At 37.6% G+C, this 26,450-nt stretch overlaps 1 protein-coding gene across 1 annotated transcript in view; it reads left to right on the plus strand.

Annotated features, from left to right (window-relative positions):
• Positions 1–26,450, plus strand: part of atm (ATM serine/threonine kinase) — a 155,958-nt gene that overhangs the window by 33,134 nt on the left and 96,374 nt on the right. The window contains exons 11-20 of the mRNA XM_056474506.1: positions 1,272–1,373; positions 2,151–2,385; positions 2,672–2,803; positions 12,658–12,783; positions 14,896–14,988; positions 16,293–16,479; positions 16,573–16,766; positions 21,450–21,532; positions 22,718–22,882; positions 23,127–23,202. Coding sequence (XP_056330481.1) covers positions 1,272–1,373; positions 2,151–2,385; positions 2,672–2,803; positions 12,658–12,783; positions 14,896–14,988; positions 16,293–16,479; positions 16,573–16,766; positions 21,450–21,532; positions 22,718–22,882; positions 23,127–23,202 — 1,393 coding nt within the window. The remainder of the gene's footprint in view (positions 1–1,271; positions 1,374–2,150; positions 2,386–2,671; positions 2,804–12,657; positions 12,784–14,895; positions 14,989–16,292; positions 16,480–16,572; positions 16,767–21,449; positions 21,533–22,717; positions 22,883–23,126; positions 23,203–26,450) is intronic.

A 26,450-nucleotide genomic window follows, 5' to 3' on the forward strand; every position in this document is an offset into this window, starting at 1 on the left:
TATATATATATATATATATATATATATATATAAACTTTTCATTCTCTATTGCCCAACACCCTGATAATGGCCTGTTTGGACTGATATGCATTGATGTCTTTTTTTAAAGGGATAGTTCACCCAAAAAATGAAAATGTGCTTCACTCTTCCTCTAGCCCAGGGGTCACCAAACTTGTTCCTGGAGGGCCGGTGTCCTGCAGATTTTAGCTCCAACCCTAATCAAACACACCTGAATGAGCTAATCAAGGTCTTACTAGGTATACTTGAAACACCCAGCCAGGTGTGTTGAGGCAAGTTGGAGCTAAAGCCTGCAGGGACACCGGCCCTCCAGGACCGAGATTGGTGACCCCTGCTCTAGCCCATTTAAAACCTAAGAGTTTCTTTTTTTTCTGTTGAACACTAGAGAAGATATTTTGAAGAATGTTGACAACCTGTAACCATTGACTTCCATTGTACTTGTTTATTTTATTTTGGAAGCCAATGGTTTCTAGTTTTCTTCAAAATATTTTCTTTTGTTTTTAAGAAACTGAAAGGTTTGAAACAAATAAAGGGTAAAACATTTATGACAGTATTTACATTTTTGGTTAAACTCTCCTTTTAAAATGATTCTTTTATGCTTTTTGAGATTTTTTTTATCCAAGTTAAACGGCTTCTGAAATGAGAAAAATTGTAAGATGGGGTGATTCTGGTATTGATGGATTGGATGTTGGCCATTGCAAACAAAATGGAATTAGCGAGAACAAGGAATCTATCTATCTATCTATCTATCTAATTTAAAATTTGGTATTTGATTAAAGGTTAGGATGAAGACACATTCACTTGTAAAACTTATATTTTTACTAATATTTATTCATAACATGATTTATAAATCATTGTGATAGTTCATTAAAAACTAAAACCTGTACATTTTGATATCATGGTGAATTAAATGTGTAATCCTGTCTTAGAACAAAAACCTATTCACGTTGAGTATTATGTGACAACCTGAATGTGGATTTTCTTTTTGTTTTTTTTTCTTTTGCAGCTGAGTTCGCTTATCATTTTAACAGTTTGTTTCCTTTGTGTTTCTTTCCACTAGTTGTGTCTTTTAGAGCCTAATGGATCACTGGGCAAGATAATTTCTAGAATTGGCAATCTCTTTTTTTCAAGAATAGATGTCTAGTGAATTTATGCCTATAGCCTAAGCTGATTTCGTTGGAATTAGTGCAGAGAGGTCACAGAGGTGAACTACTGCTAACATCATAATGCTTGTTGTTGTTGCTGTTTTTCAGGGATTTTCCTCTTCACCTCATTCCTAGAATTTTAGTGTCATTGACACTAAAAGACAGCAGAGCAGGACTGACATTTCTCATGGGCAGCCTGAAGCCAGAGAGGTGAGTGTTGTGACACATCTACTGAATTTAAATATCGCAGTGAATTTTCAAAATTTTCAATGCATGCATGATGTCATACTAATACAAAGGACTAGTTCACCCAAAAATTGAAACTTTGGTTATGAATTACTCTCCCTCAGAGCATTTCAATCCCCTGAGAACTTTGTTCATCTTCAGAACACAAATTAAGATATTTTAGATGAAATCAGAGAGCTCTCTCATCTAAAGACCAGAAAAGGAACCAAAAACATTGTCAAAACATTCTATGACTTCATTGAGTCATTAAACTGTGTCGAAAAAAAACATGTATAAATGACTCTATTTGTCTGTCTTATATCAGATTAGAACAGGGCTATTCAATTGGTGAAGTCCTCCTCATTTAAAGTGCTTATATAAACACGATTATCTTTATGATGATGACTCTTTGTGTCTCATTTTGTGCGCCAACTGACAACAGTTGTTCGCTCCCCTTTTTTTCCCCTGCTCTGCCGGCCATGCCCACTCATCCCTCTGCTCATAGCGCTCCACACCCATCATAGTGCTTTTTTTTTTAATTCTGAGGTAAACTTTAACCGAAAGAGGGGGTTTCATAGCCCTTTAAATTCAGTCTGTAAAAATGGATTAATTGAAATGTGTTTTCAATAATTTCATAGTTTTTTTTTTATTGTTATACCAATTTGAAAATGATGCTACTCTCTAGTTTTTAATAGTTGTTCTAATATGTAACTACTAACATTAATGGTTATGTCTAATGTTATGTATTTGTTTTCTGAACAGTTTCTCTCCTGAGAATTCTTCCTTCACCGAGACGAAGGACACTATGGATGAGGTTGAGAGTCTCTTTCTGCAGTTCAGTTTTGACGAAGCACACTCTAGTGCTGGATTTACAGTTGACAAAGACAGTGTTTACTCCGAGAAACCACAGTTTACTGTTATTCAAGCTCTCAGAAGCAAACTAGAGCACAGTCTCCTGTCTATCGCCGAGCAGCTCTTTACCTGCTACTCTCCTGATGTAAGTATACGTAGCTGTAATGTAGATCAATAATGTCAGAATTTCTTTGGCAGCGTGCTAATAACAACATTTACACCACAATAGACTTTTTTGGTACAGAGACTATGAACTAGGCTTGAGGTTTAAGGTTTGATCATACAATATTAATTCTCATTACAATATAGAATCCGTTATCACTCTGGTTTTGATTAACTGTTGAAAATATGGATGTTTTCTGTTATGATTTAATGTCTTCATGTAAATACAAATTTTGTGTATCTCAATCAGTTTTTTATTGCATCCACAGAGTTCAAACACTCCTCATGAGTGTGTGTTGCGCTGTGTTTCTCTGCTCACTGGAGTTCTGGCTGCTTATGTGTGTATTGGGATTCTTTCAGAAGAAGAGGCCTGCCACTCTCCTCTCTTCCTAAAAGCCAAGGTGAGTATTTTCCCCTCACCAATATTGTTTTAAAATCACTTAAAAATATAACGCTCAGTTGCTGTGGATTTATATATTTTTAAATATTTTAAAAATATTTTTGTTTATGTAGATGTTGGTGTTTTTACCACTACTGAAGTATTTTATACTAAATTAAAATGAAACGTTTAGATAATATAATGACAATTGGTCAAAATAATAAAAAAAGCCTTTTACAGACATGTTCATATTCAGTTTTAAGCCTGTTTCACACTGCAAACACAAGCAGCGCATGAGCAGAATGTGTTTTTTCAGCATCCATGTTAACAGATTAGAGCAGGGATGTCAAACTCAATTCCTGGAGGGCCGCAGCCCTGCACAGTTTAGTTCCAGCCCTGCTTCAACACACTTACTTGTATAGACTGATTTCACGTGGCCGCCATTTTTAAAAGCGAAATCGAGGCTGCGGTGGGAAGAAACCCGGAAGTATCGTTGGGAGTTACATAGGAACATTGTGTACCTGGCTGTATATCTTATCAGCGAAGAGAAAGTGACACAAATTTATAATTTCACCACCTTCCGAGTGACCCGAAGGTTCGTTCTGATTGAATGGTGAAAATAAAAGTGATATAAGAGCTCATTTTCAGTTAAGTTAAGGGAAATGGCACTAGTTAGCTAACGTTTTTTTTCCTAAACACACGTTTTAGATGCTATTTATCAAACTCAAGTTAATGAACTGATTCTTTCTTAGACTTGTCAGGATACTGAATTAAAACAAAAACCGTCAATTTCCCGCTAACATTTAAGGCACTGTTGATGGCTTTCTTAAAACAGCGCTGATTTGCCATTGTGTTCACGTGCTCAACAGAAATGCTTGTGATTGGCCGAGAAGGTCATCAGTTCATCCGCCGCTGTTTACCGAGCACAAACACAGACGAGCGATCTGCTTGGTAACTCGACTGATCTTCACGGCTGCTTCGTGCTCCAGTGTCCGTGTATCTGTGTTTGCACTGGGTAAATGAGCAGTAAACTGATGAACACTGGTGAATACTATGGTAAATCAACGCTGTTTATGAACACGCTCAGCGGCGTTTGAATGTTAGCGGGAAATTGACGTTTTTAAAACTTCAGGACCGGGACAACACAAGGGTGTGCTACAGAGGACTGCAGTGTTTTATTGCTCAACGAGTTACATAGGCTGAAGCAGGAAAGCATTCCCATGGTGTTTAACTAGTGCCATGAACTGAAGCCTAGGAGAACACTTGAGTGTATTACTCTTACAGAGATGGTGATGTTGTTTGATGCTAAATTGCTTTTAATTGTTTAAATTAAACTTACTGAATGATATTAAAGTGATGTTTACACCATTTCTGTGTTTTGAATTCTCGGCAACAGCTTGAGGTTTATAGTCCACAGCATGTTACTCAATGTTTACAGTGCTGGTCCTATACTTCCGAGTTTCTTCCCACCGCAGTCTCACTTTGGTTCTTTAAAATGGCGGCCGCGTGAAGCGTATAGGTTTCAAACAAGACTGAAAGACTTAATTAGCTTGATCAGCTGTGTTTAATTAGGGTTGGACCTAAACTGTGCAGGGCTGCGGCCCTCCAGGAATTGAGTTTGACATCCCTGGATTACACCGACATCCCTTTCACACCGCACGCAGAAGCAGTGCTTCAGTGTGAGGCATGAGCGTCGCTGAAGCAGCAGTGCCGCGATTGTTTTGGCGCTGGGTCTATTTTTGGCGCGCTGCTCACACTCCATTAAAGTGACAGTGCATTGATAGTGACCAATAACACATTGAATGACAGTAAAAAGGAGCAATTTTACCCAATAAATGCATCAGTAATATCCACTGTTTATATATATATAGTCAATCAAATAAACTTAAACGATTAAAAATGGCCACAAATATTTATTTAGGCCTGAACTACAAACCAAATGTAAAACAATTTTAGTATCAGTTTTGCTTAAGTTGCTCACTAGTGTTGCAGAAGAGGGAAAATAGAAGTGGTCGCTTTATTTACGGGAGTTGTAGTCCATAGCGAAGTGTATTGTGGGTTGTGTAGTTCGACACACATGCTGGATGATGTAGGCTCGCGGTTGAAGCAGAGGAAGAAAGTTTTATTTGTTACGTTCCTTTCCCTTTTTGTCTAGGGTTGGGGAATGAAAATTTGAATGATGATGAATTTAATGGGCACCTATGGTGAAAAATCTACTTTTTAAGCTGTTTGGACTGACATATGTGCATGTATGGTGTATAGACCGTCATATTGGGGTGATATAAACACACCCAGTCCTTTTTTTTCAATTTAGCAACATAAAAACGGTGGACCAATTGGAGCGGTTTTCAGATCGACCGCAACTTGACGTAGGAGTGCGGTCCCCCCGCCCACCGAATTGATTGACAGCTGCACGTATTAACATGTCCCGGTAGTCATGTGCATAATCATATCAACAAGAGAGGACGTGCGCAAAGCAACCGGGAATAAAAGGCGTGTTCAGTTTGCTATAGGATCATCAATCATCATCAAATGTGACCAAGAGTGAGTTTCACATGTTTATAATGTTTTAAAACAGAGCATGTGTGTAATGAATTACAGCGATTTAGCTTAGCTTTACTTCATCAGCACAGCCACATGTCAGAACAATTATAAAGGAAGACGCTTCAGTCCCGGTTTGTGGACGTTAAATCAGGTTTATTTTGTACATTTCCATAACAGATATCCATACAGCAGTGGAGATTAACCTGTATCCTGTCGCATTTGCGTGCAAAAAGAGTGCAAAGCTAAACGGGCGCTCTGTCTGTCTGTGTGTGTGTTTGTGTGTGTCTGCTGCGGTGTGTGTGTGTGTGCGCGCGTGAACTTTGTGTGACTCTGCCATGCAACTGCACAATAAATACTCACTGGTAAAGTTCTTACTGTAGTATTTCTCACAAATGCTAAGTGAGATCTGCTTCCTTTAAGTCTGTCTGTTGTCTGACGCTGCCGAGGGAGGACATTAAGGCACGGTAGAAACGGTGGGCGGGGAGGACTAGCCTTAAAGAAGCAGTACACCAAAACCGCCACCCAGTGAAAAAATGTATAAATAGGAATTTAATAAAAGGTATAATAAAAAAATCTGATGGGTGTTTTGAGCTGAAACTTCACACACACTTTCTGGAGACACAAAAGACTTATATTAAATCTGAAAAAAGGGCTAACCTAGGTGCCCTTTAAGGAAAAGCCCAAATTAATGAATTGTGTAAAAGTTAAATAAACAAAAATTGAGGGAACACTTCAATCCTCTGCCTCAGAAATGAGAAACAACCACAGAGAGTAAACTTAAATCTTTTATTCTTTTGTTCTCATTAAATCAACAATAACGGAAGCATAAGTCTTCAGGGGTCTGTTCTTCGTACTTGGATTACTCAATTAGCTGGGTTTGGTTATTGACGATTTGAAAGAGTACAGTTAGCATGGGAAAACAGCTGCTCAAGTTAATGCGTAATTTTACATTTAAATTTTAATTTACATTTTTTACACACGTTCCCACTTTTACACACGTTGATCAGTTTTAATATATTTAATAGTGCACTTGTATGTCTGCCTTTTTTATTGATCAAGTGATAGAGGCTGATATGACATTTAGAATGTAAGCAGAACAATAGTTTTTAGAAAGAATAATAATCCCATTATTCTAGTAACAGTAGCTACGTGTCCCTGTCGAAGGTCAGTGAATTTAAGCTAATTATTCGTTAAAATAGGACAAGCCATTCTCGTACGTGACTTTGTTCTTTGTGTGACTGAAATGTAGGCAATAGCTGTTTCCACCCAAATATATTCATTAAATTCATGTGGAAAACTGGAATAACGCAGATGTGCGAATAAAGCGTTTCCATCCAATGAATCAAAGAGAACAAAATCGTCACTTCCTGATTAACCGGGTGCCAAATATCAACAGTAAAAACAGAATTTACTGCGGTAGAAGAAGCTGCGTTAATCTTTTCTTTATTTAATAAATGTTCTTGCGCCTCAGAAGACAATGCTCACACACAATGAACGCGTGGGGGCGTTTGAAGCCATGAGACGCAGCGAACAGACCCTCTTGACACGCTACAAACGCTCTGGAGGTCATTAATAATATAATAACATTAACACTGAAACGGTTAAGGTGTTTTAGAAAGAATGACCAAAACAACATTTGAGATGTGTTACAGTGTGCTCAGCCTGCTGGTTTGTCCTTTCACACATATTTTCATCATCATCTCTTATAACAAACCTTTTTTAATGCACTGTAATTTGTTCAGTAAAAGTGTTTCCATCGTAGTTTATGCACATCTCTTCTATCGAATAAAAGTTTATCCTACTCAATCATTTTTATGCGTATCTCCAAAATGAGCATTAAAATAGGTGGGTGGAAACGTAAGGCTAAGGCGAGAAATACCGCTTCATCTTTAAAAAAGGGGAGGAGACCGACAGAAACTCAGAGTTTAGAGAATAAAACCTGCTCCTGACCAGGTTAGGTTCACAGAGTAAGTCACCACAGTAACTGACTCTGAGTTAAAGTTACCTCTCTTTCAGAAACAGGCTTGACTTACCCTGCTTTCTCGAGTTTAACAAACCTGCCATTTTGAAACGGAAAATCCAGTGTTTCTCTCATTTCAGGGTTAACATACTCTGAGTTTTCACTTAACCTCCTTTCTGAAACGGGCCCCAGAAAAAGGATTAACCAAAACAACAAACAAAACAGAACTAGCTTAGGAGAAGTACTAAACAACCTAGTTCAGGTAATAGAAAAGAAATAAAACAACAAAGGCTTTCCTCAACTCCCTATGAATAAACAAAGTCAAAAAAAAAAAAAAAAATGGCACCCTCTCCCTACAGCTTCACTTTGTAAATCAAAAAGTCAGACAAAGGAACAGTACAATTACCTTTTAAATACCAAACAAAGAGTATTTTTAAATCATACAACTAAGAAATCAGACACACTGCCTGAAAAGTTCCACAACACAAGAGAAACACCAAGTTTCTTCAAAAGACAGAAGTTAAATTGAACCCAATAGCTTAATAAACTTCTCTCAATATACACCAGGATCAATACCCACAAAGTATGCAACCACCATAAGTATGGAGCAGGGGAGAAGTGAACCTCTCTTTGGGTTGAGGCACACTGCTCTTTTGTTGCAGCGTGTTACTGCAGCACGCTCCAATGATGAGCACCACCTGGACCCAATCAGCTCTACCTAGCGAGCAAGCAGAGAGACACATTGGAAGAGTGCTAGAGAAACACACAACATAACAGCTCCCAATGGGCAGTAAGCACACAAATAAACAATAATAATAATAAATACATCCAAGGGATGTAACATATTCTGCTTTGTTTTATGTTCACTCAAGATATTCCACCTGGGAGCTGTTTGCACTGTGAACCTGACAACATGAAAATAAGAAAAAGAAGGGCATGCATTGATTACTTTTGTCCGTCTCATCCTTTGCACGAGCATGAATTAACGAGCTGTTACTCTGCCGCTGGACATCACTGAAGCGGAGAAAGTAACACGTTTGAGCATGTATAAATATCATTATAACTATAATGTATAAATATTATTAAATCTGTAGGCCTACAACATCTTGACAATCAAAAACAAAATGACATATCACAGGCGCTTGTCTTCTGAGTGAACGAGACCTGAATGACACTCCTCATAGAGCTTGAGAAGCATACAGTAATGTATGATCTATATCATTTATAAAATAAAGAGCTGCAGGTTAAGGAAACAGCATAGGAGGAAGTTGCCGCAGGCCTTGGTGCAGATGAAAAGTTAAAAAATAGTGTGTTTGTATTGTAAGGGTCCATGTATTAGTCGTATGGCGGAACTAACAGCATGGGTGAAGGTTAAATGCATGTAAGCCTTTTCAGCACATGTAAAAAGAAATATTTTTATTAGTTAAAATTTATTTTAATTTGTTTCCAACTTAAAATTTTATCTGACTCCAATTTATAATAATTAAAATTTAGATTCATCTAATTCAAGCTGATCACCTTATCGTTCATCGTTTAGCCGAAGTCGCTTAGAGTCAGTATGCTGGCCAGTTACATCTGCTCATGGACACATCCTCGCCAGTTCTGATTCTAAGCAGATAAGCTAATTTCCTTTAGGTAATATTAGGCCCCATGCTTGCTCATACTTAAAGAAAGTTTGATTTAGCCCCTAGATTATAACATACTAAGTCAGTGATTGTCAGAAATCAACAGGGGCCTCATGTATGAAGACTTGCGTTGAAATCATACTAAAACATTGCGTATGCACAAAGCTGTAAATGTGCGTACGCAGTAAAAAATATTCAGCTGTATTAACACTGCGTACGCCGAATCACACGCATATTCTCTTTGTATATCCGAATAAACGTAACACTGAGCGTAACATGCACGAGCGCAAAACCCCTCCCTGCCTCCTCCTCCCGTATGAATATGCTAATGACTCTACTTTGGCAAAACCAAACGAAAAAGCAATGGCAAAGCAAGCAAAAAGAGAAACTTTGAACAGAATGTGAATTGGAGGTGCTCCTTTCGGAAGTAGACCGGAGGAAAACAGTGTCATTTGCAAGTTTGTCCTCCGGAATTAATAACAAAAGAAAAAAATACAGAGTGTGAGAGTCTGAACATCGCACTGAGTGGATTAAAAAAAAGAAATATTCTGATGTATAGGTGTAAAATTTTAAAGTGTTTTTAGCAGCGTGAGTGGCGTAGTTCGTAAAGCGCATGGCAACCTGTTTTGACACATTCGAGCATGAACTCGGCTCGAGTCTGACGGACTCATTCTTCTTTTTTCCCCCCGCTACATATCAGATTTTTCCTACTTTTCATCACAAGGAAGACAAGTAGGAATCATTAATAAGTGTGTGCATCCTATTTTATTTGCACATTTATTGAATGAAAATGTTTCTGATTCACATATGCAAATTCGTCTTCAGATTGCCCCTTTATTGCAATGTTTGTGCAGTCGATCGCTCTGGTTACATTGGGAAAACCAGCGATCGCTGCAAGTTGCGCTTTAATGTTTGGCTGGTCAACTGCATGGTATGGAAACCTTACATACATGCTAGACATGCGGATGATCTCATCCCTTACAGCTGCCGTTACACGGCTCAAAGATACTTTGTAGTGTGCAATTTAACATAACTGCCTCTAGGAGTCGCCAATGGAAATAAAAAAAACACACACACAAGAAATGCACGTACGCCAGGCATGAAGTTGGCATGGACCAGCGCACATTCCCACGTTCATTTCATCATTAGTAAATCCAAACGTGAGCGTTAACCTGGCGTACGCACAGTTTTTGTGCGTACACAGCGTTGATACAGGAGGCCCCAGGTCTCTAATGCTGTGCCCATGCTCCATCCATTGAGCCTGAATGTATGACTAATCCTGGTCGTAGGCTGCGGAAACATCAGCCTAAACAATCTACTAGATTTAAGTGATTTCAGGAGATATTAGAGTTAAACAAGAAGTTTACATTTATTAGTCAGGCAAAGATTTTCCACTCCAATTCACATAACTAAACAAAATAAGCCAATCAAGATTGTAAAAGATCAATTTCTCCAAGATGCATTTAAGAGTTCGAGATTAATACCTGACCATGTTAGAAATACATTGCAGCATATAAGTCCTGATGCAGAGCTGCAATGGGATATCCTGACTACAGGTTCCCACAGACACTTCAGCAAATCTCCCTTAAATACTCTAATCATCATAAATTCAAGACAATAAAAGCTTCACCAAGACTCTTGCCTGGTCATGAGTTGATGTGATGACCATTTTTCCCTGGAGTGGAGCATCTGGCTAAGATCTTATTAAAGTCATAACCCAAATTAACTGATATAAGGGAGATTGTAAAATATTACATTGAAATTAGGACCACTTTACCAATAACACAGAGTCATTTAAAATGACACCAAACATGAATATAGAGCCACAAGATACACCATATTAAAAACGTAGACATTCTGTGTGGATTGTGAGTGAGCTGCTCTGGTGGAGAAGGTAAAGTCCAGGGCAAAGAGGGGGGCTCAGGATACATGATCGAGACAACCGGAACAACTGGTTTCCTAGCTGATCTTCTTCTCAGATTAGAAAGTTTATTGTTTTAGTGTCTGACCATTCTCATGGTCTTGTCTCGTGTGGACACAGTTTGCAGAGTTTAATATTATGTAGAGATATAGCCATCCTTACAGTATATAGAAAGAGATTGGTAACTAGATAGAATAGACACAGATAGATTGATATCTGCAGCAGCTGCCGAAGAGCTGCGCGCTGCAGACGCAGTCGGAGTGAAAAGCAAACGCCTGCATGCTGCTTCTGCTCTCCATGCGCGCTGCTCACGCCCTGCTTTCGCTTGCGGTGTAAAACAGGCATCAGACGAAACAATTTAAATATTTTATCTTCATAGCAGTTAGATTCAGGACAGTTTTGTTTAGTGGAATAATACTGATTTTCAGTCACAACCAAGCGGCAACCTCCCGCTCTCTCTCGGGAAGCCAATACGGAAGTAACTGAAACTGCAATTCATCAAAATTCCGCTAGTCCTGGCTCCATAATAGAGCAAATTGCAATTGAGCCCACTGTTAGAATGGCCAACTTTACAACAGAAAAAAAGCTGTTTACAGCCTGGTACAAAGAACGATTTTGGGTCATATAGCTATTATTACCCTCCATGACAACTGTGAGGGGGGTGAATTTTTTTTATAACTCATCCATTTCCTTTACTTTAGGTTATATTAAGTTTGCATAATTAAGGGCGTGGCCACTTGAGTGACAGCTAGGTCTCGCTGGTCGCCGTCACTTCACCTTCACCACTGATCTCGGCATATTCATCGTATTTTTGTTTTGTTTTTTTTGTGGCTTTACACAGTCAGCTGCCTTTTGGACATATTTCTTACAATTATCAGATGATAAGGGATGCTGTGTGCACTTAATTGTGCTCACAAACCATTCACGTGGCCTCGTTTCCCATGTGAGTAAAGTTATATACTTGTATACCATCTCTATAAATGTATTTGTTTTATTTAAGATCATTTATCATTAATATTTGTCTTTAGACCCATAAAGCACTCCAGAATGTGACAGATTGATCAGCTGTAGGCTCTAGAACAGTCATCTGAAGCGTTGTCATACAGTGTTATGCTGGATTTCATCAATAGTCTTGCATTTACTAACACAGACTATATCTGAAGTGTTTGGAAGTAATTTGCGTTTTCCTCCTGTAGAAAAACGTCATAAGAACAATGCTTAGTGGCTCAATGTATTACAGCAGTGTTTTTAAAAGTCTAAACACTTTATTGATATAGTGTACAGCCAAGCACATGTGGTCAGAACACAAACGAGTCGCAGGTAATACAGTATCAAGCGTTTCTCCCAAAGTAAAGTCTCTCTGCCAGGTCTAAGCAAAGTGTCAGCAGGCGTCTGTAGCTCCGCCCACTCTCCGCCTCTTTGCCCTTGTTTGGTATCCCGCCGTGGGTGCGATGACGCGCGAACAAAATGGCGACGGTTGGCCACGCCTACTTGTAGCTTCTTTTGCGCTCTTCAGAAACCTATGGGTGACGTCACGGATGCTCCGTCCATATATTTTACAGTCTATGGTCACAACAGATTAAAACTTTATTTGATCAATTGTCATTTCATTTCATTCATTCATTCATTCATTCATTCATTTATGTATTTATTTTTTGTTTGTAAGAAACTATAATACTGAATTTATTGTCAGACCTTTGTATAATAAAACACATTTTAGTCAAAATCTACTTAATGCTCCTTCGAAAGTCTAGCATTCAAATGTAACATAACACATCTTTGTGGAGTCTGATCAATATAATCAATTCATTTTGCTTCTATTTTAGGCATTGGTACTTGAATTTAGTCATTACACATCAACAGCAAAGAGCAAACTAGCTGAAAATGAGACCCTCACATCTGTTCAATCCGTGATGCTGTTGTGCTCTGATTGTATCAGCAGAAGAGAAAAGGTAACATTGGAGCCCATTGATTTTGTATTACATTTTCTTTACAATTCAGCAGAACAAAGAAAGTCATTCAGGTTTCATTAGTGTCAGTGAATGATGATATATATATATATACATATACATATATTCTGGTGCCATCATTCACTGTACACATATATGTATATGTATATACAGTATATATGTATATGTGTGTGTGTGTGTGTGTATATTTGTGTGTGTAGCATATATGTATATGTATATATGTATATATATGTATATATGTGTATATATATGTATATATATATATATATATATGTATATATATATATATATATATATATATATATATATATATATATATATATATATATATATATATATATATATATATATGTATATGTATATATATATATATATATATATATATATGTATATATATATGTATTTATATATGTATATATGTATTTATATGTATATATTTATATATATATATATATATATATATATATATATATATATATATATATATATATATATATATATATATATATATATATATATATATATATATATATATATATATATATATACTCACCAGCAACAACTTTGTTGTACATCTTACTAGTATCTGGTTGGATCCCCTTTTGCCTTCACTGCCTTTAATCCTTCGTGGCATAGATTCAACAAAGTACTGGAAATATTCCTCAGAGATTTTGGTCCATATTGACATGATAGCATCACGCAGTTGCTGCAGATTTGTCGGCTGCACATCTATGATGCGAATCACCCGTTCCACCACATCCCGAAGGTGCTCTATTGGATTGAGATCTGGTAACTGTGGAAGCCATTTAAGTACAGTGAACTCATTGTCATGTTCAAGAAACCAGTCTGAGATGCTTTATGACATGGCGCGTTATCCTGCTGGAAGTAGCCATCAGAGGATATGAACACTGTGGTCATAAAGGGATGGACATGGTGAGCAGCAATACTCAGTTATACTGTGGTGTTGACATGATGCTCAATTGGTACTAATGGGCCCAAAGTGTGCCAAGAAAATATCCCCCACACCATTACACCACCACCACCAGCCTGAACCATTGATACAAGGCAGGATGGATCCATGTTTTCATGTTGTTGATGCCAAATCCTGACCCGACCATCCGAATGTGGCAGCAGAAATCGAGACTCATCAGACCTGCCAACGTTTTTCCAATCTTCTATTGTCCAAGTTTGGTTAGCCTGTGTGAGTTGTAGCCTCAGTTTCCTGTTCTTAGCTGACAGGAGTGGCACCCGGTGTGGTCTTCCGCTGCTGTAGCTCATCTGCCTGAAGGTTGGACGTGTTGTGCATTCAGAGATGCTCTTCTGCATATCTCGATTGTAACGAGTGGTTATTTGAGTTGCTGATTCTTTTCTATCAGCTGAAACCAGTCTGGCCATTCTCCTCTGACCTCGGGCATCAACAAGGCATTTTCGCCCATAGAGCTGCCGCTCCCTGGATATTTCCTCTTTTTCGGGCCATTCTCTGTAAACCCTAGAGATGGATGTGCGTGAAAATCCCTGTAGAGCAGCAGTGTCTTAAATACTCAGAACAGCCCGTCTGGCACTAACAACCATGCCACGTTCAAAGTCACTTAAATCACCTTTCTTTCCCATTCTGATGCTCGGTTTGAACTGCAGCAAATTGTCTTGATCATGTCTACATGCCTAAAGGCATTGAGTTACTGCCACGTGATTGGCTGATTAGAAATTTGCGTTAACGAGCAGTTGGACAGGTTTACCTAATAAAGTGTATACATACTCTTAATACCTAATAAATAGAATATATATCTGAGTATATATATATATATATATATATATATATATATATATATATATATATATGTATATATATATATATATATATATATATATATATGTATATATATATATATGTATTTCTTTTTTCTTTTTTGTTAAACTATCCATTGAAGAATTTTTTTGGTCTGTCAAAGAAACTACTTTTGTGATCTTAATATTTATACCAGTTGCATATCTGTTTAGGTAATGACTTCTATTTAGTGACCAAGATCTTAGTTTTCTTGTGTTTTCAATGCAATTGTTAAAGAAGTTCATAGATGTCTGAATGATTTTTCTCAGGGGGACAAAATGTCGACCATCTCACGCAAGTTATTCATGAAGACTTTGCCTGTGAGGTTGCTAAATGACCTGTGTGACATATCTAAACAATTGGTAAGATTTACTAGCATTCCATCTTTATAGCCAGTTAGTGGGAATTTTATTTTGTATAACAACATTAAATTACTAGAATAAATGGCGATTTGAGAAATAAAAGGTTTTGATTCAGTTTTGTTCCACTAGTGCTACAGGATTAATACACTGCATGTTTAAAGGGGTGGTCCACTACGATATTATATTTGAAACTTTAGTTGATGTGTAATGTAGCTGTGTGAACATAAACAGCATCTCTGAATGTAAGACGCTCAAAGTTCAGTGCAAAGGGAGACCTTGGTTTTTACAGAGTTAGCTTAGCAAAGCCTACAATGAACGAATTTTGGAGACTACAAAAAATACTTCTGGACCTGTGAGATCACAAGTGTACTTTTACCACGCGCACACACTGCGCAGCTAAGGGGCGTGGCCTGAGGCGCTGTAATGTTACAGCAGAGAGAGCTAAACGCTGCTACTTCCTCAGGGCTTCTTCTGTTTCTGGGCTTCCAAATGACACGACACAGAGACAGATGTGCTTACAGTTTAATTTCAATTATGTTCTAGAGAATTATAAAATGCATAACACGCATGATTAGACAAAACACAGCTTCCAGAATCTCTCCCAGTTCAGTGCTGGATTCGGTTAAAATCTCCTCAAAGAAGGAGCAGCTCCAACAAGCAGAAGCTGTGGACTCTGACGCCACAATCGGAAGTGTTTTTATTTGTTAAAATTGATCATGCACAGTGTCTAGCCATAACGGTATGTTGTAGCAAAGACGTAAACAACGGGAAATGCTGTTTGGCACCGCTAACGATTTAGCTACAAATTCATATTTATCAGTCAAACTGCTGTAAACACACACACAATGGCGATCTCTCTTAAAGGAGCTGCACCCCATTTTCACCCGTTACAGACCCTTGTCAGATTTTATTTTAGAGAGTGTGCATGAGGTTGACTGACTGTTTACATAAAATGCGCATGCTTGTGCAGGCGTGGCTTAGAGCCGATCCACGAATCGCAGCACATTAAGACACATGACCAATAAGAGTCACTTGAGGGCGGGCCTTTCAGAGGAACTAGCAAATATGACAGTCGTTTTCATGTTAGCTGAGTAGCTGTAGATAATCAAAGTGAGATTTATGAAAAAATAACGGGATTTCCTTCAAGTGAAACATGTGCACACATTGCTTTGCATCTTATAAACACAACCAAGCCTTAAAATTACATTCTGGACCACCCCTTTAATATATTATCTCTAATCAATCGGAGACTAACATTTATCTCTTTCTGACTGTGACCTAAATCATACCTTTGACATTTACAGTTGAGCAACTCTGGTAAAAAAGACATCATAGTCATGGAAAGTGAGCCAGTGGATATGCAAATGAGCAGAGTCCAAGTGGACAATCAGGAAGAGATTGATCTGTTTGAAGACGGTGATGGGACCCAACACATCACCTCCAAACCTTCCCAGTCTAACGAAGAAGCTGCTGATTCAAAGTTCATCACAGGTTTGAAGAAAGACTGGAAGATAGAGATGCGATTTAATATTTTTTCGGCTTAAATTCACTTCAGGTTTTTTTTTTCATTATTTTTGATTGTAGGGACCAAGAGTGCACTATCTGAAGAGCATTTGTCTAAGCAAGACTTGACCTTCTTGTCTGTACTTGGATTCCTGTCGCTATGTGCGTCTTCAGAGCTCAACGGTGGATTCTCCTTCAAACCTCTGGAAACACAACGCAAATTGCTCAAACTACTTGATCTGGCAGACTTCTCACAAATGCTGCACCTACAAATGGTGATTATGCTTTCTTAGGTGCTGTTTACACATGTTTGGATTAGAATGAAAATGAACCTCATTCAGACATTTTAGAAAGATTTTCTCCATTCACACTATACAATACAACCTAAAACATGTAATAAAAGGTCACTGGGTTTACACTTATTTTGGTGGCATCCATACTTGCAGACTACTGCTTTTGTAATGGTCTTATAAGAGGGGCTTGATCAGGGAGAGATACACAATAGTATCTGTAAATGTGTTATCTGTAAATAGTAAATGTAGATTGAATATGTCTCCATATTCAAAAGTTTGATTTTCAGTGCGTATATACAGGTCTGTAGTGTTTTCAAAATGCTCTTCATAGTCGTAGAAACAAAAATCTTTAACCCAAAGAGATATTTTTGTATATAATTTATTATTGGTCCATACATTGCTAAAATGCCTCACGCAAACACGCCTTCTCAAATCTACATCACTTTGTGGGAAGGTTGTCAAAACGCCACCCGAAGGTATGTACAAAGAAAGAAGGCTTAAGTTTTATTCTAACTATTGTATAGTCAGGGCCGGCGCATGCATATTGAAAATGAGTTCTATGTTGTTGGTGTTCTAAGTTCATTTTCAAACTGTATGTTTGCTATTTTGTTTGCTATGCATGTTTGCTATTTTCAAGATCTGAGGTAAACTATCTACTTCTGCTTTCAGTATGGCAATAAATGTCACCTAAAATGATATTTAAACTCGCATTGGTGGCATATAACACTGAATAAAGCAAATAGTCAGCACCTGAGGTGATCATTGTCATAGTAGTTTATGCTGTTGTTTAGCTGCGACATTGCAGAAATAGAAACCATTTCTAAAATAGAAATTTTGCACGTCACTGGGGTGGATGGTTAGGACAAAAACTCCTTTTAACACGGAAAAGATGCGTTTTATCACAATGCATTGCATCACATTTAGTTAGGACACTGTGTAATAACGTAATAAACACTTGGCATTCTTATTATGAGCTCACCTGATTTTTTGTATGATTTATTATTTATTATATTAAGTATTTATTATTAGTAGTATGTATTAGTATACATTTATTTATTCGTTTTAAAAAAAGGGCCATATGATGTTTAATGACCACAGAGAGTCAGGAACTCAGTTTAACATCTCATCCAAAAGACAGTGTTCACTGACAGTATAGAGTCCTCATCACTATACTGGGGCATCAGGGCCAACACGAACCACAGAGTCAGCGCCCCCTGCTGGCCTCACTAACCACTTTCAACAGCAACCTAGTTTTTCCCATTTAGTCTCCCATCAAGGTACTAACAGGCTCAGCCCTGCTTATCTTCAGTGAGGAAGCAGTCTTGGACTGCAGGGTTATATGGCTGTAGTTTATCATGCATAGTTATGATTTGTAATGATGCGCTTACAATTTTTTGTTTTTTATTTTTAAGTACTAAGCCATGTTGTTTTAGAATGTTTCGAAAGGCAAGCTTATTCTGCGTGAGAGAGAAAGTGGATGAGAAATCATGTGGCTTACTTTATTGAATGCATAGTTGTACGTCCAATTTATTCTTTTGCAGCGGTTGAGCTGACGCTGGTGTTGTACAGTGAATTGCACCCCTGCCAAATTTAGAACCACCTCAGTGAATTTGCTAACTCATTGCCTAATCCAAACAACACTTCCTAATCCAAACTCTACCCCCACACCTAATCCCAACCCTACCGTACAGTGGCAAATGAGATAGTGTTTACTGACAGTATAGAGTCCTCATCACTATACTGGGGCATTAAGACCCACACAGACCACAGGTTGAGTGCCCCCTGCTGGCCTCCCTAACACCACTTCCAACAGCAACCTAGTCGTTTCCATTTGGTCTCCCATCAAGGTACTAACAGGCTCAGCCCTGTTTATTTTCAGTGAGGAAGCAGTCTTGGGCTGCGGGGTTATATGGCTGTAGTTTATCATACATAGTTATGATTTGTAATGATGTGTTTACAATAAAAAAATACTAAGCCATGGTAAGTGTTTTAGAATGTCCCGAAAGGAAGGTTTATGCTGCGTGAGAAAGAAAGTGGACGAAAAATCATGTGGCTTACTTTATTGAATGCATAGTTTTAAGCAGGGCTTGACATTAACTTTTTTGATCACCAGCCACTGTGGCTAGTAGTTTTCCAACGTTATTAGCCACTCGCCATTTTCACTAGCCACAATTTTATTGTTGGGAAAATATATTTTATACAAATAAATATGCCTTTGACATGCTAAAATTACTTTATTTAGATTTTGCATTATCTCCACATGCCTCCTCATTCATTTCACTTTTTGTGTGTTGTGTATGAGCTTGCTAAATAATCATGAGCAAATGGGTCATGGTTTCATAGTATTACAATTAGTTTTTATTTCACATAATTTTCAGTGCTCAAAATGAAGGATTTACCAAATTTATCTCTGACCACATCAAAAATAAACAATTAATTATTTCTTAGCCACAAATTTTAAATGTATCAACACAAGCAAAATATAGCTGTACACTATACTTTTTATTTAACAAAACATATGCACAGTAATCTGTCCTGGCTAAAGGTCCCAGATCCCCAGTTAACTACACATAAATAGGGAGTTAATCTCCCATTAAAGCAATGTTACTGTAAAAAATGATAATTAAATTATTTTAACTCAAAAGAAAGCCGGTAAAAAACATACCGTGTGATAATGAAAGGATAATCCACACACACATGGTTAACTTTAGACCCATAAATAATCTGTTCAAAGAATGGTTAAGCGAAAGCAACTGGCGCCGCTTACAATAAGTCAACTCTGGAAATCTTGAAAGCAGCAAGACTGTGGGTGCATCTTCATCACTTTTTGTCTAGTCTATTTGAAAGAGAACCGATCACACCAGTTGTGTTTCTAGACACAGTTGCTTCACGCAAGGAAACGGGAGTGCGCACGTTATAAACTGTTGCGCGCATCACCTCAGCAGTTAGCGCGAGTGAATATCCTCTTTCTCGCACGAAGTTGCGACTGCAATTATTTTTGTCAGTCGTGTTGCTTCTCAATTCTAAGATCGCCTTTGCATGCATATTGGACCATCCTTATTGTCGAACCCTGCTTTTAAGATTTATTATCTGTGAAAATAATTTTCAACCGGCCAAAGTGGCTAGTGGGAGTGTCTGTCTTACCGCCACCGATGAAATCTACCCACATTTGGTGGGTGTTAAAGTAAAGCCCTGGTTGTACGTCCCATTTATTCTTTTGCTGCAGTTGAGCTGGCGCTGGTGTTGTACAGTGAATTGCACCCCTGCCAAATTTAGAACCACCTCAGTGAATTTGCTAACCCATAGCATAATCCAAACAACACTTCCTAATCCAAACTCTACCCCCACACCTAATCCCAACCCTACCGTACAGTGGCAAATGAGATAGTGTTCACTGACAGTATAGAGTCCTCATCACTATACTGGGGCATTAGGACCCACACAGACTGCCGGCTGAGTGCCCCTGCTGGCCTCACTAACACCACTTTCAACAGCAACCTAGTTTTTCCCATTTGGTCTCCCATCAAGGTACTAACAGGTTCAGCCCTGCTTATCTTCAGTGAGCAACCAGTCTTGGGCTGCAGGGTTATATGGCTGTAGTTTATCTTCCATAGTTATGATTTATAATGGTTTTTATACATTTTTTTAAAATACTGTCTAAGCCAGGGGTCACCAATCACGGTCCTGGAGGGCCGATGTCCCTGCTGGGTTTAACTCCAACTTGCCTCAACACACCTGCTTGATTGTTTTAAGAATACCTAGTAAGACCTTGATTAGCTTGTTCAGGTGTGTTTGATTAGGGTTGGAGCTAAAATCTGCAGGACACCGGCCCTCCAGTAACAAGTTTGGTGACCCCTGGTCTAAGCCATGTTAAGTGTTTTAGAATGTCATGAAAGGAAAGCTTATGCTGCCTGAGAGAGAAAGTGGATGAGGAATCATGTGGCTTACTTTATTGAATGCATAGTTGTACGTCCCATTTACTCATTTGCAGGAGTTGAGCTGGCACAGGTGTTGCTATGTCATTGCCTAACCTCACCAACACTTCCTAATCTAAACCCCACCCCCACACCTAATCTCAACCCTACCTTACAGTGGCAAATGGGAGGAGGCATAATTTGGCAGGGGGGGTTTTTTTTGGCAGTACACTAGGCCTGTGTATTGTTGGCAGCACCACCACAATTTGGTGGAGATGCTGTTTTTTATTTATTTATTCAGTCTTGAATAAATAAGGTAGTAATGATATCACTGTCAGCTTCCAAAGCAATAGTGACAGGACATAAACATAATAAATATGTTAGCAGATGCAACATGTTTGTGAGCTAATTCAGCCAATCAGACAATATCACGCTTTTCAGGATGATGAGCTTTGTACATCTATTTCAGGAACAAAAATAAGTGGGAAAAAAAGGTTATAATTTATGTGGTAAATTGTATTTTTAAACATGACCAGCTTAAATGTATTGTATTTTAGCAAATGCATAACAATTGTTTTAGCTGTCATATAACTGCATTAATTAATTTGAACTAATATTGCTTGCTCATAATTAAGTAGTCAGACTCTTGGTTATTGTCATGAAATATGGTCCACATCTTGTAGTAGTATGTCTTGAATGCATTATATTTTAATCTCTTCCATCTAAAGTCTTTCACTCTTGTCTTGTGCAGTATCTGTCCTTGCTGAAGAAACTCCCAGCTGAAGTCACATCTCTGGATCCTGAAGAATTTAATGCTCTTCTCAGACCTCTAGCGTGAGGATACCTCCATTTCAGTTCTTTTATGATTACTGTATTATATTTTGTGATGAGCCCTAGTTTTTATATCACTCACCGGCCACTTTATTAGGTACACTGTCCAACTGCTTGTTAGCGCAAATTTCTGATCAGCCAATCACATGGCAACAGCCTAATGCATTTAGGTATGTAGATCTGGTCAAAACGTGGTGTAATGGTGTGGGGGATATTTTCTTGGCACACTTTGGGTCCATTAGTACCAACTGAGCATTGTGTCAATGCCACAGCCTACCTGATTATTGTTGCTGACTATGTCCATGCTTTTATGAACACAGCGTACCCATCTTCTGATGGCTACTTCCAGCAGGATAACGCACCATGTCATAAAGCGCGAATTATCTCAGACTGGTTTCTTGAACATGACAATGAGTTCACAGTAGTCAAATGGCCTCAACAGTCACAGAACTCAATCCAATAGAGCACATTTGGGATTTGGTGGAACGGGAGATTCATAATATATAATTTTTTATTTATTTATTTTTTCTTGCAACATATAGCATCAGTACTCATCAGCTCATCAGTGTCATGTGACCGTGTCCGTGTGATTTTATATTATTTATATTTTTCAGGATTTTTTTTTTACAAAACTGAAACTTCTAAATTCACCATTTATTTAAAAATGATTTTATAATTATATGTTTTTATAATTGAACACAAAAGATATACTTAAAAATGTTGGAAACCTGTAACCATTGACATCCATAGTAGAGAAAGCAAATGCAGTGGAAGTCAATAGTTACTATTTTCTTGCATTTTTTTTGTGTGTCTAAAAAAACAAAACAAATCAAAAATGGTTTGGAACAAGTCAGGTTTGAGTGAATGATGATCACCTTAACCAAGGTATAAATCCCTTAATAAATAAAGATAAATTCTCAATCCTGGTTCTCGCCTTAGTGCCATAGGAAAGCAGCAACATTTATTTATTTATTTATTTATTTTTTACTATTTTTAACAAAGATTATTGCAAGAAATATTTATACCAAATGAGAATATTAGAAAGATTTTGTGTATTATAGATAAAATAAGTGCAGCCATAGTGAGTTACTCCTTTGAGAAATGTTAAAACCAAATATATTTTACACCATTATCCAATAATGCATTACCGCATCTATTTTTAAATTATTATTTTGGTGTTCCATACAGAGACGTTTGTTCTCTATATCGGCAAGACCAGGAGGTTTGTTCTGCCATCCTTTTCTCTCTTTTGCCATCCATCCGCTGTCTGGGTCTGAGTTCTTCTGGGAGTGAGCAGGAAGAAGACATGGCGGATATTAAAGGCAGTCTGCTGAAAGTCATTTCAGGATTCTGGTGAGTAACATACTTTTTCCTCTGATGCCACATATTCCACCTTAATTTTATGAAGTTATTCTTCATAGCGCAGTATCAAAAACGTTTTAAACTTTGAATTTGTTTTGCTTTGATACATTTTCATCACAATCACATAACCATGTCACAGGTATTTCTATAAATATATCACATAGTTTGAAGATTAGGTATCTGTTAAAATTGAGAGAATTTAATGATCCATTTTGTTTAAATTCTTTCCCTACAGCTTCTTGGGGAAATCTGGCAAATGTACTTCCTCTGTGAGGGTGGCGTTAAGGCAGTGTTTACTGGCTTTGCTTGAGGTAAGTACATCACAAATATCACATTGTTGTACAGAAAAAAAATCGTGGACACATTTTTATTTTATTTTGCAACTCAATTAAGCAAAGCAACCCTTCTTATAATTTATATTGACTGCACTCAATGTAAAATATTTCAAAAATGTTTTGTTTTAATTCTAATTATTATTACTTGTTTCATAAAAATTCAGTCAATTTAAATACTTTCAAAAATAGATTTTCAAAACAGAAATGTTCAAGACCTTCAAGGTTTGTTCAATTACAGGCAGTCAGGCTGAGGCATTATTGAACTCCAGGGTTGCCTTATAGTGGCCTTCAGCTTGTTATTAGTGATGTAATCTCTCGGATTGAATCACACATTGGTTTTTGAGTCACGGATGGGACTATTTTTTTGGATCAGCAAAAAAGGGAGAAGACAAATGTCAATTGCTTTTCATTTATACAACAATATAACCGCAAAAATTAAAACCATTGGTTTTAACAAACAGAACTTAGAACCTGTAATTTTAATAAAAATACAAATCAAGAAAGAACCAGCTGAAAAAAAGGAAAATATTCAATATGAAAAATTATCTTTGCTACTGTTGCTGATAATGCTAAATAAAGAAATCTTACAACTTGTACAATATATCATATTTATTTTCAATGAATGATTCAACAATTCACATGTAAAACTTCATGTTTCAATAAAGGTGGATCATTTATGAAAATCAATTCAGTGACATAATTTTGATGGTTGTTTGTCGCCACCCATTGGTTACACAATGCAATTGCTACAACATTCACCAGCTTCAAGTTCCATTAAATGGTGATTTGAATCTTTGCCATATGAGTGTTTATATCTGAACTATAAACTGTTCTTCCAGTACTTCTGTGTTGTTTAATTGTTTGCAACTAACTGAAAAAGTGTAAAAACGGAATCTCTCTTGATCAAACGCAGATTTGAATGCAGCGCTTCGAATGATTAATAAACATATGCAAATCATTATCATTTATCATTCATGTTGCACAGATTTGAATTGAGATCTCGTTCTTTTAATGTTTCAATTGTGCAGCTTTACACTCAATGCATTAATGCAGGCTAAACAATCAGTGACAGAAAACACCTTTATTAATAACCTAAAAAAGCATTTAGGTTAACTTTTTCTGTCATCATTATATTTTACAGGGAAGCCAAAATGCTTTCATGATTCAAACGACTCGGGTGGCGATCTCTCTGCACTTGTTTTAAATGTTGGATTATGCCAGGGGCATCGCTAGACCCAATTTACTGCCCCAGTAACAATCACCAGTGCCCCAGTAAATGCATTGAGATATGATTTACCTCATATGCAAGTGTATTTATTAAGAGTGGTTATTCCAAAATAAAGACGTTATTCTCTATGTGCACATGAACCAACGCTGGTAAAAGCAATGTGTTAAATCAAAAAGAAAACTGACGCATCTCCTTGTGTGTGCCTCTCGCACGCACTGCTCTTCTCCCGGTGCGAGTCCCGGTAGTTAACACGCACGCCAAAAAAAACTTGCTGCTCTCTCGCCGCTCATGCATTGTAAAACCGGCGTAACAGCCTTTTTTTGTTTTGCAAGCCGACAAAACTAAAGTTTAGACAATATGACGGTGATCTGACTAAGCATGCCTCCTGATAGATTTTTTTCATATGAAGCAAAAAGGAGGGATGACGAGTAAGGGAGGTAAGACTTAATAAACCTAATTCTCTGCCATGTGTCAAGTCTAAGACAACAGATTATTCTATAAAACATATTTTCTTGTATTCTATTGAATTGTCTATAGAATTTCATTCAAATGAAATTAATAGTTATGCTAACGATTTCTTAAATGATCTTAGCATCACTCCAGTTGTGTCTAAACATTGTTTTCCAGTTACAATTAAGATTATTTAGAATAATAATTATATAATAACAGTAATACTTTTATTTATAAAAAATATCTGTTTTGTGTATATATATATATATATATATATATATATATATATATATATATATATATATACCGTATTTTCCGCACTATAAAGCGCACCGGATTATAAGACGCAGTCTCAATTACGGGGTCTATTTCTGTACTTAACCCATACATAAGGCGCACCGTATTATAAGGCGCACGCTAAAATACACTGTCTGCAAAAAAATAAAAAGATAATGGAAGCAAAACAGTTAACATAGTTTAGTTGAACTTTATTGTACTATTTAACAATACACTCACATTATTTTTTTAATCAGTCTTCTCCCACAAATCCATCAAAGTCCTCATCTTCTGTGTCTGAATTGAACAGCTGGGCAGTTTCGTCATCAAACACGCCGGGTTCTCTCTCATCATTGTCTGAGTCAGTCTCATTGCCGGGGGGCTGTTCAGCAATGATGCCGGCTTTTGCGAAAGCTCGGACAACAGTTAAAGCAGACACCTTAGCCCAGGCATCCACAATCCATTCACATATGGTGGCGTAACTCGCCCGGCGCTGCCTACCAGTCTTAGTAAAAGTGTGTTCGCCGTCTGTCATCCATTGCTCCCACGCATAATTTGGAATTGTTTAGCAGCTGCTCTATTCCCATTTACAACCGCGTAACTGATAGCTTGTAGTTTGAATTGTGCCTCGTAAGCATGTCTCTTCATTGGTGCCATTTTTTTGATTGGTTTATTGCTGCTGCGTTCGGAGTGTACGTTTAACGTCTCTGTGTCGGCGGGAAATGCTCTGACAGCCAATCAAGTGGAGCGCTTTCCGAAATTACACAACAACATTTTTACAGATTTTTGAACTCTGTGCACACATAAAGCGCACCGGGTTTTTAGGCGCACGGCCGTTTTATAACAAAATTTAAGGCTTTTAGGTGCGCCTTATAGTGCGGAAAATACGGTATATAAATTTATTTATTTATTAAATTTTTTTGAGGGGGGAAGTCTAGAAACACTTAATGTCTAGCAACGCCCCTGGATTAACTTACAAGTTCAAAAAAATGTATTAATCTGCGGGTCAGGTGTGTTCCGAACTGTGAGTTGTGATCTGTACGGATCACAGATCAAGTGTGATCCATTAGGTCCCTACTCGTTATATTGTTTAGTCGGAGATTACTTCCTCTTGACAATACCCCATTGATTCTCAATGGGGCTTAGGTCAGGTTATTTGGCTGTCCAATCAAGAACAATGAAGTGATTTCACAGTCAGCAGACTAATGAGAAGTAGTTTTGTCACTGTGGGCAAGTCTGCAAAAGGAAATCAGGACATATATAAAAAGCT

The sequence above is a fragment of the Danio aesculapii genome, chromosome 15 (genome assembly GCF_903798145.1).
Source record: "Danio aesculapii chromosome 15, fDanAes4.1, whole genome shotgun sequence".
NCBI classification, from domain to species: domain Eukaryota; kingdom Metazoa; phylum Chordata; class Actinopteri; order Cypriniformes; family Danionidae; genus Danio; species Danio aesculapii.